The sequence below is a fragment of the Arvicanthis niloticus genome, chromosome 9 (genome assembly GCF_011762505.2).
Source record: "Arvicanthis niloticus isolate mArvNil1 chromosome 9, mArvNil1.pat.X, whole genome shotgun sequence".
NCBI classification, from domain to species: Eukaryota; Metazoa; Chordata; class Mammalia; order Rodentia; family Muridae; genus Arvicanthis; species Arvicanthis niloticus.
In genome coordinates this window covers 78,241,093-78,257,931 of record NC_047666.1, presented here as the reverse complement: position 1 = coordinate 78,257,931, position 16,839 = coordinate 78,241,093, and the positions used below count along the sequence as shown (strand labels likewise).

Genomic DNA, 16,839 nt, shown 5'->3' with positions numbered 1-16,839 from the left:
AAAGAAAAGGAAAGGTACATTGCACCTGGGGTATCAAGATGTGTAATTACAATGGTGAGTAGCAGGGTCAGTTCACAGAGAATGAAAATCATGTTTGGAGTGAGGAACTGGTCTCTTGCACAGATATTTGTTTACATGAATGCTAGAAAAAGTGTCTTCAGCCATGGCTGAGATAGTCCCCTATACTCACAACCTAGCCAGGATTGCAGTGGGTAAGGCTAAGAGAGTAGAAACCAAAACTTCACATTTAAGTCATGAGAATCAGTGAGGTAATTCCCTGGCCTTGCTGGTAATAAAAGCTGTATGTCTGTCCAGGGAGACAAAGGTATCCATGACCTAGCTCCCATTGCACATTGTGAACACTCTAAAAATGACATGATCAACACCACCCAGTTTTTCTTTAAAAGAGAAACAAGAACTTCTCTTGGGAGATATTAAACAGTGATTGTTTGGGCAATTTATAAATTGTGATCCTTACTAACTGAACGATCAGTGGAAACTGTTTCAGCCTACTCTTCTCTTACATTGGATTCTGATTGGAGGTAAAACATCATTCATTCTGTTGATAAAATAATATATACAAACCCATCATAGGTCAAGGTTAGGCCAGCAAATAACTTGTTTTCACAGATTAGAGGAAAAAACAACAGATTAAACACATAGGCCATTGAGGAAGTGAAAAATGCAAACTTGGTGATTCCAGCCAGGGTCAATTTGAATTTTTTAACAATATATCCTCCTAAAAACATTCCAATTGCCATAGTAGGTATGATGATACTTCCTGGAAATAAGAGAAAAACATTGTAGTTAAGAAAGACTTCTCTGGTGTCTTTTCATATGAAATGTGCTGTGTCTACATAAACCCTTCAATTCTGTTGCTTCGAGACCAGAAATGAATGGTCAGAATGGAAATGGAAGACCATGCTCTATGTGGAAATGATGAAAATAATATCTCTTGACAAAAAAAGGAGTGCCTCTTTGCCTAGTAACAGATGTCAGATTGCCTCTGAATAGATAAATTTTATGAGGGACACCTGACCCAAGAAAATAATGACAATGTACCAAGCCTTCCAGTATAAAACTTTTTTTTTTTAAGTTTGTGGTTATTTCATTGTTATGTATGTGTATGTATGTATGTGTCTGCACTGGTGGGTGTATTTGGATGCAGCTGTCAAGGGGACATCCTCTGAGTACACTACCTGTCAGGTCCAAAGGGATTTCTAATCTGCCAAACTCCAAAAGGCAATCCAAACAGCCAGAAAAGGCCTCAACTTGGATTATAGGAAGATTTCTGGTGATTAGATAAAAGCCTGTATTTGTTAGAAACTTGCAGTTCCTCTCTAGCCAAGGAGCCATTTCACTTATCACTGGCAGAAAGAACAAATGATGACTAGTGTTGCCTATTAGCATATGAGAGCTCATGCTGGCCTCCCAGCTCCTTCTGCATCACAGGAAGCCAAGTTCAAGGAGGTGCCTTAGCCTTTGTCACCTCCTCATAAACCCCAGCTCACCTGCTGTTCTCCCTACATGTCCCCATTCCACCTGTCATCCTGGTATTTTGATATATTTTCACTCAACCTCCTTGCTTCCTTCATTTTCTTTATTTTTAATATTGGCTCTCATTTCTCCCACTGTTTTCTCTATTCTTTATCCCCTGGAATTTTTAAGTCTCTCAAAGATAGCCCTGGTTAGATCCAGGCTGCTATCCATATTGAGTCTGCTTCTTTCTCTTTCTGCTCTGGATCCTTCCATATGTCTTTGGTCACTCGGCCACTAACATCTACAATAAAAGCCTTTCCCTTAACCAAACCATGGAGCAGCCATGTTCTCAGTTTATACATCATCTGTGAAGCAAATTATGAAAGATCGGTCTTACCTAACACAAAGTTGGCCTGGGATGCTGTCTTGTTGTACTGCTGCTCTATAAACTTGAAGATGTAAGTAAAGGAACCAATGCTGCTGCTGGCTTGCAGCAACATCAGTATCAGGAATATAACATAGAGGTCGTTGGTAAGGATGCTTTTCAAAGATCGTAGAAAGCGTTGAAATAACAAGTGTGAAGAAAACATTGTAGCACAACTTAAATGTTCCCTACATCCTAATCTTCTACTCATTATATGTATGAGTTTAAATTATATAAATACATAGAACAGATACAGAGTGATCTAAAATCTTGCTTTAAGTGATTCATGAATATTTTTATTCAATCATTTCTACGATTATATTATGTATTTGGTCATTTGGGCTCATAATTTTTTTTTTTTTTTTGGCTTTTTTGGTTTGTTACTTTTTTTTTTCAGTGGACATTTGTCAGTTCTTTCCATTCTTAGTTCTTCATACCATTCAATCCATTTACCTGTTCATTCAGCAAATGCTCAGTCTTTATCAGATATCAAAAAAATATGCTGAAACATGAAACATGAATTCTGTATGTGATGTTACCTATTATTAGCATTTAATAATGTGATTCACATATTAATTAAGCAATTTGTTAAGCAAAATTTTAAATAATTGATGCTCACAGAATGAAGAAGTCTGATGTTTAAAAATCATAAGCATGAATTTAATATGAGGATTCCAGCACTTTGTTTCTTAGAGTGCAGCTTTTCAATAAAACACTGCCTCCACAAATATGTCAGCACTTAAGCCAACTGCCTAAAACATTGCTCCAGCAAATACAACTGATCTGAGTTACCTGCCTAAAATACTGTCCCAGCAAATACTGTGGAACTAAAGGAATCTGCCTAAAACACTGCCTCACTAAACCTGGCAGCACTGAAGCCACCTACTTAAAGATAAAACACTAACAAGCAGGTAACATTAACACAGGAACACTAACAAAATCATCTCTGTATTCCAAGTGCTGGGACTTGAGCCATGTACCACTGTACCTGACTGGAAATTTCTTGATATAAACAACAAAATATTTGCTTGTCTGTATGTATGTGCATCCATGTATGTGGTTGCCCTTGGAAGTCAGAAAAGGGAATTGGATCCTCCAGACCTGGAGTTACAGAGCGTTATGAACCACCATGGAGGTTTCTGGGAAGGTAAGTTGGGTCTGCTGCAAGTGCTCTTATAATCACTGATCTTCCTCTCCATAACATGATCTTTGTAATGTCTATGCTAAGTTTCAAAACCTTGGAGTTCTAGAACCCTTGCCTAGTATGCACAATGCTGTGGGTTAAAACCCCAACCAGGAATAAAAACAAATCAATACAATGATTTCTTGCATCTAAAAACTTACTCTTGAGGAACCAATCAAACCCTGATATTAGGCACTGCCCAGTTTCTACATTTAAAAAAAAAAAAAAAAACAAAAAAAAACCAGATAAGTTATCTTCTCATGGCCAACATCAATATACTAATCTTGTTGAAAACTGAACTATCCTCAATTATAAACCAAATATAGTTAGCTCCAGCACAGAAATGTCCTTGTGTTGCAGTGATGGAATGAAGAAGGTAATCAAATGAAGAAATGAAAGAAGAGGAATGTCTTGGGCCACATCTGGTAACTTGATCCTTTGATTCCAAAGTAAACCAGGAAAGGATGTAAGGGGGTTTTGTTTTTGTTGCAGTTTCTTGTACTGTTATTGTGACAAAGTACCTTGACAAAAGCAACTCGGGAAAGAAAGAGTTATTGTGGCTCTCAGTTTAAAGGCACACAGCATCGCTATATGGAAGTCATGATAATGGCAGAGGTAGCTGGTCATACAGGACCCAGAGTCAAGAAGCAGAGAGGTATGTGTACTCAGCTTGCTATCTTTTTTCCTTTTTATTTAGTTAAAAAACCCCAGCAGATTGAATGGAGTTACCCACATTGAGTTGGGATCTTCCTATTTCAGTTAACCTAATTTAAACAATTCCTCACAGACAGGCCAAAAGGCTGGCCTTCTGGGTGATTTTGGAGTCTATTAAATTGGCAATAAACACAAACCATCACAAATTATTGTAGTGATTTAGTTTTTGGTGGTATGTTTTGAGGAAAGTCTTCCATTGGTCTCATAGTCCAGACTAGCCTTCAACTCATGATCCCCAGAACCATTGTAACAATCATTAATTTTGGTTTTGCTATTTCATCAATTCATTCTGATACCCCATTTCCATTTTGAATTAAAATCACAGGTTAGAATTCAAATAAATAGCTTTCAATAGAATTACCAGGAAAAAATTCTTACCCTAAATACCTAGAAAGAAAACTTTCCGAGAATTTCTTCTTTTTATCCAGATGTCCGGCTAAGAATAGGCAATTTTCACATGAGTTCATTATGTATGCGTATCAGTAGCAAGGAGCTCACTGGAATTAATCATAGCTTCTTTGAAGAAGGCAAGCACCTCACAAACAGTGGTTGGTATCATTTGTAAATGAATGCATGAATGAATGAATGAATGAATGAATGAATTATTTTTACTCTTAAAACTATCACTTGATAATCTGTACTAAACTTTGAAAGAAGGAAACTGTGTATATAGTTCACTTGTAGAACATATAACCAGTATGAGCATAGCCCTGGACTTTGATGCCTAACAGTACCAAAAATTAAAGTATTTGAAGGAAATATATTCTTTCTTTTTTTACAATAAATATAATTTATGTGATTCTTTGTTCCTTTTATTATTTAGTGTGTATGTGTTATGTATGAGTGTACATAAGATGTGTGTGTGTGTGTGTGTGTGTGTGTGTGTGTGTACACTTGCACTGAGATGAGCATGACAGTTGTTTGGCAATTGCTCACAGAGTCCAGAGGAGTACAATGACTGATAGTTCTTCATCATTCTTACCTTATTCCTTTGAGGAAAAATCCTTCACTGATCTAGAATGATCCTGGATCTTGGATGATGACCTAGGAGCCCAAGACATTCTCAGGCACAACAAGCCACACTGTGCTCTTTACATGGATGCTGGTGATTCTATCTCAGGTCCTCATGCTTATACAGAAACTGTTTCCCAGCACTGAGCCATCTTCCTAGACATGTTTTCTCCATAATAAAAGCCACAAATCTAATCCTATTATTTGAATACAATCATGGAACTGGTAGCTCAAAGAGAATGGCTTCTGTAGGTTCATGTTTGAATATTTGGCTTATAGTTGTTGGTCTCATTGAAAGAGAAGTCACTGAGGGTGAACCTTCAGGTTTCCAAAGCCCAAGGCATTCCCAGTTAGCAATTTTACCCCCTCCTCTTTCTCTGTGACTCATGTTTGTGGATCGAGGTCTAAGTTCTCAGCTACTGCCTTACAAAATGCCTGACTAACTGCTGCACTCCTCTTTGTCATCATGATTCATAGACTCTACCCCTTTCTAAATGTGAGTTGCCAAATGTAACACTTTCTTTTATAAGTTGCCTTGGTCATGGTGTCTCTCCATGGCAAAAGAAAAATAACTAAGACAGGAAATATCACTTTTAATAGGAAATGTAGGAGTTAAGAAAAGGTTAGTATAGAAGGAAGCTAAATAGATAAGTTGGACATACTGTTTTGAAATATTCTCAGATTTAAGTGGGATTAACATCTGCATATTGACTGACTATGGCATCCTTACCAGTCATGTTGGCAGGAGCTTCTTTCTCTTGCTTTGTTAAATTAGTCATGTGATTCTTTTCTTCTTCTGTTTTGAGTACATGAAGACATGCTGAATATTTCCTTTCATTCTGTGATCTCTTTGGAATTTTGGGTAGAAAAAAGAAAGGTAGGGAGGAAATAATGCATAATAGTCCATTCACAATGAAGCTGACCCACCAGGCACCAACCCAACGAGCATCTTGAGGAGTTATTCGGATACTACCTGGAATGAATAATTAAAACAGGACATTCAAAAATAATCCCGAAAGTCAATGTTGGTGAGACCACTGGCCTTCATAGATAAAGAAACCAAACTATAGTTTATACATCCAAAAATGCAATTTTTTTGCTAGTTGTTTGTCAACTTAGAAGTAGGAAATGGGTTAATCATTTGATGACATTTTACAACTTCTGTTTTCAGGAACCAGCCATATATATTATATACAGACTCCATTTCAACTGCAGAATTATCAACAATATGTATTCCACAAATAATAAGATTAGGTTTGTGGCTTTTAGTATGGAGAAAACAGGTCTAGGAAGATGGCTCAGTGCCCAGAAACAATTTCCATATCAGCATGAGGACTTGGGATAGAATCACAAACATCCACATAAATAGCAAGGTATGGTTAGAAGTGCCAGGGAATTTCTTGGTCTCCTAGGTCATCAGATTTCAAGATGGTTGAAAACCAAGGCAAGGCATGACCATTCACTATCATCTGAAAATGGCTGTTGGATTCCAAAACTCCTGAGGTCAGGATAGCAACAGAGGGAAGGTTAACATGGTTTCTAAAAAATGGGAGAGATCCAATCTGTCTCTTGTAGTTGCTGGATATACAGCCATATTGATTGCAGACACAGGAAGTGCTAAGGAATCCTTCCTCACAGCCCACATAGTGAATGTGTGAGTCTAAGAGGAACCCAGAAAAGATGGATTTCATTCTGAGGCATTTGTTGACCTTCTTATTTCAACTGTATTTCTTCTGCATTGTGAAGAGAAATGATATATTAATGCCAGCTCTAAATACACACTCCTGTGAATGATGAATGCTCATAATCATTAAATGATGAGAAACTTCCTAAATATATCAGAACCAGTGAAAGCTGAATGATGAATTGTTGGAAACCCTGGAGAGTCCTGTGGCTAATTAGGACACAGTAGCAAAAACACAGAGGAAAGCTTTGCACTAGATGGTTCACTGAAGTACTCGGCCTAGCACTCAGACAAGATATAACTCCAATTCTCCTCAAAAGCTTCCTAAGTACTCATAAAAAGACACACCCAGACTCACTGAACATGGTTAGACTACCCTAGCACTGACACTAGACATACAGCAGTATTCTTGATAATAGATGTGATCACTAGACATAGAACAGTGTTCTTGATAACAGATGTGATCTGACCTTTGTTTTGAAATTGTTAAATATAACATTACAGCAAAACTCATCTTTCTATACTACCAAAGAGCTGTCTGGAGACAAAGTTAAGAAAATTGTCTCACTTTTAATGCAGCAAGTGTTAACTAAGGATGCAAAACCATCAAATTTATTGTAGTCATTACTGAATAAGAGAAGATGCAAAAAGGTCTGAACATCCACTTATAGCGATCTAATTCCCAAGAATTCTAACACAACACAGATAGTTATTTCTAAATATAGGAAAATATTTTCCAACTACAGCAAAACATCTACCTCACCTCTGTATGAGTTTTGAAAACAAAAGTGAACCTTGAAGTGAGTGAAAAGAAGTTTGATTAAGGATTTGTACTGATAATGATTGGAGGCATGAGCCTTCTCATGGACAACTGTGATGTCAACTTTATTTTAGAAATAACTTTGAAGCCATTGAATCCTGATGAGATAGAAAACAAGATCTGTTTATACACCAACTACTTATATATTGAAACAGATTTCTTCCTATGGCATCTAAAGAGATCATCATGCATTTGGTGGCCTCTGCCCCAGCGGGGAGTCAGTGAAGTGTGGCATCTCAGAAGAAGAGAGCATCTTGGATGAGAGTCTCAGAATGATGCTAATGGAAAGGGGAAGAGAACTCTTCACTAGAGATCCAGAACTGTGAGAAGAAAGGATATTTTTAAGAGTCACACCACCGATAGTCATTGTTACTGCAGAAAGTATCAGTGACAGAAAAGTGGGAGAGAGGAAAGGGAGTCAAATTGTAAAGGTAAAGGTGATCACAGACAGCCATGTATCCACTTCTAAAGAGCCTGGCTGCCATACTGAACTCTGGTCTGAAGTCACTGTAAGTTTGTAAGCATTAGTAAGTCTTCTGTATTAGAAATATTCCCGAGGAATTATGAAAGTATGGAGCAGGGGCTGTTATCAGATTACATTGAAGAAAGGTTATGTAATGATTAAGTCAATTATACAATTAAGGGTAAGAATACCTAAAGTGAAAGACTATAGGAAACATCACAAGTGTTTAGAGTGACACTGTGAGCCCTGTATTTGCCATGTTGAGTGCCACTTAGATATCTAAAAATAGAAAAAGTGAGAAAATCTCTTTGAAAAAGTTACCTGATTCCATTTCATGAACCACTGAAAAAAGATGACCTCTGAGAAGTGGATTGGAGGGGGAAAATGAAATGTCTTCTAAATTCAGATTTTTCTTTCAAGATAATTGTTTATGAACAGAAGTAGACAAAGAAAACCAGCTACAATGTTCTTTAAGGACATGAAGACATCATATAAGCCAAAAGAATGCAGAGACTGAAGAGTGCTTTGTGATAATGAGAGGGTGGAGAAGATTCTCCAGAGAGGGATCTGGCGGAAGATGCAAGATGAAGACCTAACACTTAAGATAGGTCTAAAAGAATGAGGTTAAGCTGGATATTATTTGTATGTACTTTGGGTTGAGGGAGATGAGAGATGTGATAGTTATGGGAAGGAGGGCTTGAAGACAAGACAGTTTCCACACTTTGGCCATTTTTTCTGAAGTATAAAGGAATGCTCACTTTGAGGGAAGAGAACAGCCAGAAGGATCACTTAGTATGCATCCCTTCATTTTCTAATTAAAGGTGACCATATGCCAAGCCCTCTGTTAGTTCCAGGGAAAGCATCAAAACTAAGACACAGGATAATGATGCTCAACCACTCCAACCTTCCTCCAATCAAACAACAAAACAGCATCTTCCAGAAGCTTCACTCTGTAATTCTTGCATTTCTAAATCCAATCTACCACCAAGTGAGAGTGCAGATGATTCGGCTCTATAATCAGTTTGTTTTCTGTCTGGTCATCTAAATTAAGATTGTCCCCAGTGCCACATTTTATACTTACTGGTAGCAGCTTGACATAAGCAAGAGATGGAATTTGTTTTGTTAAAATAATGAACACATTCTTACCACTTTAAATTTCTAACAGAAAATAATTATGCAACTATTGAAAGAATTAAACCAGTAATCCGGAGGCATGGTAGTTGGAATTGGAAAGACAGCCTTCTGATCTCTTTATTAATTGTACTTACTCAGGTCTACATATCCAATGTCTACATATAGTTTAGCAAACACAGATGACATGATAAAGCCAAGGATTGGTCCGATCGTTGCTATACTATGCAGAGTACCTGCAAATATTCAAAACCATTCAATCAGAATCAACGTGCACAAAGTTATGTTTTTCTTACACGACAAATTTAATTATATTCCCCTCCTCCCAGATGCATCCACTCTTTCTCAGCCAACCAAGTTTGGACCTTCTTATTGTAAGTCTCATCAACTATAGTTTTATGCTTTTGTGCATGGCTGTCAACACTGCATGGTCAACCCATCAGAGAACACACTGTTAGAAAAACCTTAATCTCTTTCTCCCAATATCTATCAATTGCTAACTGCTCCTAGTTAAGGACAGGAATTTGTGCCTACCTCTCATCTACATGCTGGAATTTCACCCACCTTGAACTTGTAAATGTATGATTTTTATACAGTAAGTTTTAAAATGTAATGTTACACAATGAATTCTTGAAATAATATTTTTGTAGGAATCTTAATTTACTTAGGGTGCTAGACAGATACCTCAGTTGTTAATAGTACGATTACATATTTTTCTGCCCAACTCAAACACTGCATACATTAGGGACACAGTAATAAATGCAGAAACACATCCATATACATAAAATATAAACAAATATTAAAATGTAAAATGATTAATTAGCAGTGCTACAGTTTCAAATTTAGACCTAGAACACTTAAACACTGAACATAATATTCTCTGTACTTTACCTAAGTACATAGGAGAATGTCCTTCTTTTGCAAAGTCATCAATGTAGGAAACTCCCAGGGGGACTACTGGTGTTTCCCCTATCCCACGAAGCATGTTCTCCATCAAAACATAAATCCACATGTATGACCTAGACCCATTTACACAACCTGTGTAGACAAAAATATGTCTTACTTTAAATGTCTATTACAGTATTGATACCAGAAATTCCATAAAAATTATTCATTTTTATGTATCAGCTTGACTGCCAGCACTGTGCTAAGACAATATCCCTGTTTATCTTCCCTTTGTTTTATTTTGTGTTAAGATTTTAACCCTGTTTAAGAAATAACAATTTCAAAATATATATAGTTCCATATATATATATGAATATATCCTAATTGCCTAATCCCCTGGAACTGGAATTATACTTCATTGTGACATGTCTTCTGACTGCTGAGAATTGAACCAGTGCTCTTAACTGCTGAGCCATCTTTCTGAACCCTAATTTTATATTCAGTATTGTAAAATATTTAAAATATTTACTTCTGTCACAAAGAGATGTCTTGGTTATAATTACAAATATGTCTTAATTGATTATTTCCTTGGGATTGATCAATAACAATAGAATTAAAAAGAATTAGTAGTTTTTTGTTCAATAGATATTAAAAGAATAACTTCCAGAAATAATGATAACTTTATCCAATCCCAATAATACAAAACATGAAAAAGTGTTAACTTCTTATTTTTTTCATTTTAATCTTCCCATATCTGATACAATATGTAGAATTATCTAGAGTGTTAAACCTATATTTTCTCATTAAAATATTTTTAAATTTTCAATTGAAGTAATTATTTTTATTTTGAAAAATACCTCTCCTTTGTTTATACAATGCATTGTTGCTTGCTTAAATTCTTTGTTGAGGCCAGTACATACTACAAGGCTCAGCTTGGACTCAAAGCTACAATCATTCTGTTTCAACTCCTTTGTGCTGGGATTTCAGACATGTGCACAGTCAATTGTTATACCTTTGTTTAACCTGCAAATGTTCTTCCCAAATTCTAAATGTAATAGACCTTAGGTCCTCTTCAGCTACTTCTGAAGTCTGATTTTATATCATGTTTTTACTATGATTATGTCTGTACTACAAGGTCAAATGAATCATTATTCTAAATCTAAATTTGCTGATATATTTTACAAAAATTTGAGTAGGTTATTTACAAACTTTCAAATATTAGTCACAATTACTGTTTTTTCTTACCTTTCTCCACTATCTCACTTGAGGTTTCATTGAGGGATGGCATTTGATTGATTAAACAGGTTAATGTAGAGTTGCCTAGAGAGCCAATGTCATTTTCTGTTGCATACCTGTAACTGTAATGACATCACTACATTTAACATTTTTCTTGTATACAAAGTGTTTTCACTTTCCTCAGAAACTATTGATTGTACCTCTCTCTTCTCCATGTCAACGAGAATCCCCTGATAATTTTCAAGCCTTAATTTTAGGACAAATAATAGGTAACAGTAAAGTGGCAAAAAGGCCCAGTAAGAAAGGTCATTCATTGTTACTCAGCCAAGGTGGCTGATCACTTTAATGTGACAGATGATACTTTGTTTATAATGGGAAAAAAACTTAGCTTCCCCTTTCTATATTGTAAACTGCTATCTGAGTGTAATAATTCTCTTTTATTTATTTTTAAGATGACAGTAATATAAGCTTCTTGATGAGTTATATATAATAAACAAGAGAATTGTGTTTTCAAATTAGTCTTAAAGGCTTGCTAATTCTTCTACCTTTTCTACGAAAACATCTGAATTTTTTATGGATGGATATACTCACAGGAACTAATGTCTGACTCTCTGAAATTTTAATAAATTCTAATCACTTCAGCATGAGCAAGGAGAATTTAATAGCAACAAAGGCAATGGAATCAGAATAGGGACATACATAGTAACCTGAAAAATACTATTATACCTGTACTCTATGCTGGACCACCAACTATATGCCAGGCACTCTACATTACTTCAAAACTGAAACAAAATGCACAGGTTTTTGTGCATAAAGACTTTCATTCCCCTTAAGAAAAAATAGATCATTAGCTGTGCTCAAGTTTTAGAATGGATGGATATTATAGACTTTGCCTTGTGTAGACACTGTGACATGAATCTTAGTGATAGCAGGAGTTTGAAATGGACTCCAGAGGACAGTAGACAAGGGTGTAGGGCCAGTGCATGTAAAAGTAAAACATTGGCACGTGTCGAGGACTGCAGCCTCATCAGCTGCTTGTCAACTGTGGGGAAGAATGGAAAGTGAGTCTAGGACAGTCAAAGACCCAGTCAGTAAGCAGCACACATGCGCAAGTGAGTTGACATATGATTAACCCATAGGCGAGACATTTCAATATTTTGATTTTGACTTACACTAACTCAATTTCTATCTCTGCCCACTCACAAACATATTTATAGCTTGAATGATGTAATTGCAGGAAAATATTTTCCTACATATATTTTATATTACTCAACTCTATCTTATACTAAAGGGTGGTCCCAATAACCTCAAAGGGTTTTTTGGTCCACTGATAAGCTGGAATCTGAAGTTTGAAAATCTGTACTAGAGAACTAGAAGTTTTAAGCAAAATTAGGAAAATGAGATTTCCATTTAAAAGTATATTCTTGTATTGAGTATTAATTAAAGTACAGCTGAGAAGCTGGAGAGATGGCTCAACTGTAAAGAGCCTTGGCTGTCCTTCCTGAGGATCCCAGTTCAATTCCTAGCAACTGTTAGGAGACTTACTAATTCTAACACCAATACTATTGGATCTAATGCTTTGTTCTGGTTTCCACAAGCTCTGCATACATGTGTGCACATAAATACACACAAACAAAACACTCATACTAATACAATAAGAAATAAATCCTTGAAAAAACTGATAGAATTAAAACTGAAGGCAAAACCTCCATTATTGGATTCAGCTTGGTTAAGGCAATGAATTTCTACATTGACAAAAGGATGTCAAATAAGATCTTTGTGCATGCTGAATTTCTGTGCTGCAGTAAATCAACAGCTTAGGATAAAGCCCTTGACTTCCTTCTGAATTCCTTTACAGTTGTAAGAACAACTGCTGAATGAATAGATATGCAAATGAGCAGATGTTGGCAAACACAGTGAGTTCAGGTTGTGATACATGGGTAGGAAAACCTTGTGAATGTCCATTGGAAATGTAGACATGGTGCATGGATACATAGACGTTGAGTGTTCAGAACAGTCACCCGATGTGAACTATGGCTGAATTTGTAGCATATGTTTCATATGAATCATTGCAGGAATTAGACTGAAGGTAAAGGTACAGAGATGCAGGCATTCTGATACTACCCATGAAAGTAAAGTCTCAGCCTGATGAAGAGCCCACACAGAGAGAAATAAATTGAAAGAGCATAAAATTATGAAAATCAGAATGGGAAAAATTATTTGAACAGTCAACTTTAAGAAGAATACAATATTAATATGGTGACAAGTGTGAATGTCAACTGTGACAAATGTTAAATATTTGTGTGTGTGTGTGTGTGTGTGTGTGTGTGTGTGTGTGTGTGTGTGTGTGTGTGTTGCGTGTGTACATGTGTGAAACTGGTCCTGGCATCTCAGCATGCACTGTTCTCTCTTTATTGCCATTCAGAGATGAGAACTCTGTCTTGTCTTAGCACACAATCAAGCCAGGTATAATTCCTGCATGGATAGTGTGGACCATCTCCAGGCCAACATCATACTAGGATCCTAGCTACACCTGCGAGCTTCTGGGGAAGAGAAAATTATTCTACTTTGAGGTTTGGATATCCAATACTTACTATCCCATGAAGAAATGTGGCAATGCAGTCAGAGTACTCCCAATGCCCATGATGAAACACCCAGTTCCAATCAGCTTTGGTCTGTGTAGTTTGGATCTAAAGTAACTCACAAATACAATAACTAATAAATTCCCTATAAGAAAACCAAGTTATGCCAATTTAATTAATGATACCAAATAATGATGGTCATTGTGTATGAATACCAAAATATTTGGTACTTTTCTTGGGTTGACTGACAAGAAGAAACTCACCCTAATTAAATTGACCATAGAAAAATATGGTATTAAGAATAAGCAGGGCCTAGAAAAATGGCTCAGAGGTTAAGAGCACTGACTGTTCTTCCAGAAGCCCTGAGTTCAATTTCCAGCAACCATATGGTGGCTCAAAAGCATCTGTAATGGGATCCAATGCACACTTGTAGTGTGTCTGAAGACAGCTACAGCATACTCATATGAATAAAAAAATAAATAAATCTTTTAAAAAAAGAATAAGCAAAACATGGTCAGACATGGTGGTACACAACTCTAATCTCAGCCCACTGGAGGCATAGGCAGGTTGAACTCCATCGGTTTGAGGTGAACCTGGTATACAAAGCAAGTCCAGAACAGCCAGGGTTATTACATAAGGAAACCCTGTCTAAAACACCAACAACCAAAAACAAAAAACAAAAACAAAACCATGTAGAAGTATTCTTATTTTGTTTTATATTTTATTGTAGGTTTATTCATGTTTTTAAAACTCATGTGTATATATGAACATACGAGTGCAGTCGCCACAGAGGCAAAAAGAGACAGTAGGATCCTTTGGAAGTGGAGTTACAGATGGTTGTGAGCCAACAGACATGGATGCTGGAAATCAAACTTAGGTCCTCATAAACAGCAGTAAGTGCACTTAACCATTGGGAGATTTTTCAAGTTTCTTGTTTCATTGTTAGTATTCACTTTTACTTGTGAAACCAACTTCAGCAGCCATCAATAGCTATGTCACTTTAAGCTAGACATATCATATTTCCACTTATTTGTACCAAAACTCACAGCACTGGGTTTTCGGTTGCTAGAAATATATTAATTTTGCACTAGTCTATTGAATATGGTTTGGAAATAATTGTTTGACAATATGATTGAAGCAGATTTTTTTGAGAAATTTCAAGTTGTCTAGTGTGTACTAAGATGAGAAAAGTAGAGAAAACACTTCCTAATAGGAATCAAAGGCAATTAATTAATGCAGTTTTCATAGAGTCCTGCCTTTCTTTAAATCTGTAATATGTACCTGCTATGGTATTCCCTGCCAAAAGTATCATAAAAGAACAAACCACAAACTAAGTTACAAACAAATGATAAAACACATTAGTAATAAGAACAGGTAGGTGGGCAGAGATTCTATCAGACCTCAGGAAAAATCAATTAATTAGGAGCTTTGGTAAATTTTCCACAATGAACTACTACTTAAAATGTCATGTTGATTGTGGATTATCCAGGGAAATGGAAAACTCCAAATGGGGAGTAAATTCTCATCTCTTAAACAGCAAACAGATAGATTCAAAGAGTTACCAAGTGTTAAAAAAAAAATGATATGACATGAAATTACAAATGAGGACTAGCCAAAAAAAATACATGAACAGTTAAAGAAGAATTAACTGTAAAGAGAAGAGATTTGGGGGGTGGGGAATCCTTAAATATAAAATATCAAAACTGACAGAAAGAAATGAAAAATATTCTAAAGTTAAAAATAGAAAATGTATAAAACTTAATTATATAAGATGACAGCCAACCATAGATAAAGCAAGAAACAGGCAGAAAATGAGACATACAGAAGTTCCTAAGAGTAGCAGATGCTTACAGTGTGAGGCCAACCTATTTACTGCTGGACTTGCAATGTTCATAGCTGAAAGCAATGAGCCTCTATCATTAGATACAGATAGATAGATGATAGATAGATCATTAGACAGATAGATCATTAGATAGATAGCTGATAGATAGATAGATAGATAGATAGATAGATAGATAGATAGATGATAGCTGGATGATAGATAGATGATAGATAGATGATAGATAGCTGGATGATAGATGATGGATGATAGATAGATCATAGATAGATAGATAGATAGATAGATAGATAGATAGATAGATAGATAGATACATAGATACATAGATAGATACATAGATAGATACATAGATACATAGACACATAGATAGATACACAGATAGATACATAGATACATAGACAGACAGACAGACAGACAGATAGTTTACATAGATACATAGGTAGATACATAGATACACGAGCTGCAATGAGATTTGAGTTATCAGGGCTCAGAGAAACAAGCCTCAAGATTTTGAATCATCAAGCCATAAGCTTTGAGAAACACGTTTTCAACAATAGGACTTTATTTGCTTCTTACTTATAAATAATTGTCGGAGTTATATTAAAGAATAAAAACAAACATATGAAATCATGAATTCAAGATTCATGTAAACAAGGAAATGTGCTATAAAGGCACATTGAAAATCAATATTATTATAACTGTAAAATTGTAATTGATTCCATGTGGAAAACAAAGTTGAGTCTGGGAAGATTTTTGAGTAGTTAAGAGCACCTGATATTCTTGTACAGAACCTGTTTGGGTTCCTGTAATCATGTTGGGTAGCTCACTATTGCCTGTAACTGCAACTCCAGGGTATCCAATGCCCTCTTTCAGCCTGTGAGGGCATCCTCACAACCTTGACACACACAAATCCAGTTTGTTTATTTGTTTGTCTGTTTGTTTTGAGACAGGCAAGTGTAATACAGTGATATATATATATATATATATATATATATATATATATGCTATAAAATATTGTTTGCATCAAAAAAGTTTCAGGATGCATGAAATAAAACAGATAGGTAAGTCTTTATGTAATCATTTATATATAAAAAAAAACTGGCTTAAATATACCCTAAATCAGTTTTTAAGGAAAATGACCCTCAAATTTTTAGGAACTGTTGGAAATTCATATGATAGACATAATAGTGAGGTTCTCCAAATAATTAAAGAGAAAAAAATGAAGAAGAAGGAGCAGCTGCAACAACCTTCTGCTTCAAGAGGTTAGAGTAGAATCTCTTTGCTCAACTGCACAGAGCTCTGGTATCATGGAAGAAGATGTAAAAACTAAAGTGAAAGCAACAGATTAACATCTACAGTGTAATAGAGCAATCAATCCTCCAGGGAGGTA

The 16,839-nt window shown here is 35.8% G+C and overlaps 1 protein-coding gene across 1 annotated transcript in view; it reads right to left on the bottom strand.

Annotated features, from left to right (window-relative positions):
- Positions 1-554: 554 nt before the first annotated feature.
- LOC117715788 (solute carrier organic anion transporter family member 1B2-like) overlaps positions 555-16,839 on the bottom strand; it is a 30,507-nt gene continuing 14,222 nt past the window's right edge. Inside the window, exons 4-9 of the mRNA XM_076940965.1 lie at positions 13,625-13,757; positions 11,040-11,152; positions 9,801-9,947; positions 9,047-9,145; positions 5,542-5,784; positions 555-781 (exon numbers count right to left, since the gene is read on the bottom strand). Of these exons, the coding sequence (XP_076797080.1) occupies positions 555-781; positions 5,542-5,784; positions 9,047-9,145; positions 9,801-9,947; positions 11,040-11,152; positions 13,625-13,757 (962 nt within the window). The remainder of the gene's footprint in view (positions 782-5,541; positions 5,785-9,046; positions 9,146-9,800; positions 9,948-11,039; positions 11,153-13,624; positions 13,758-16,839) is intronic.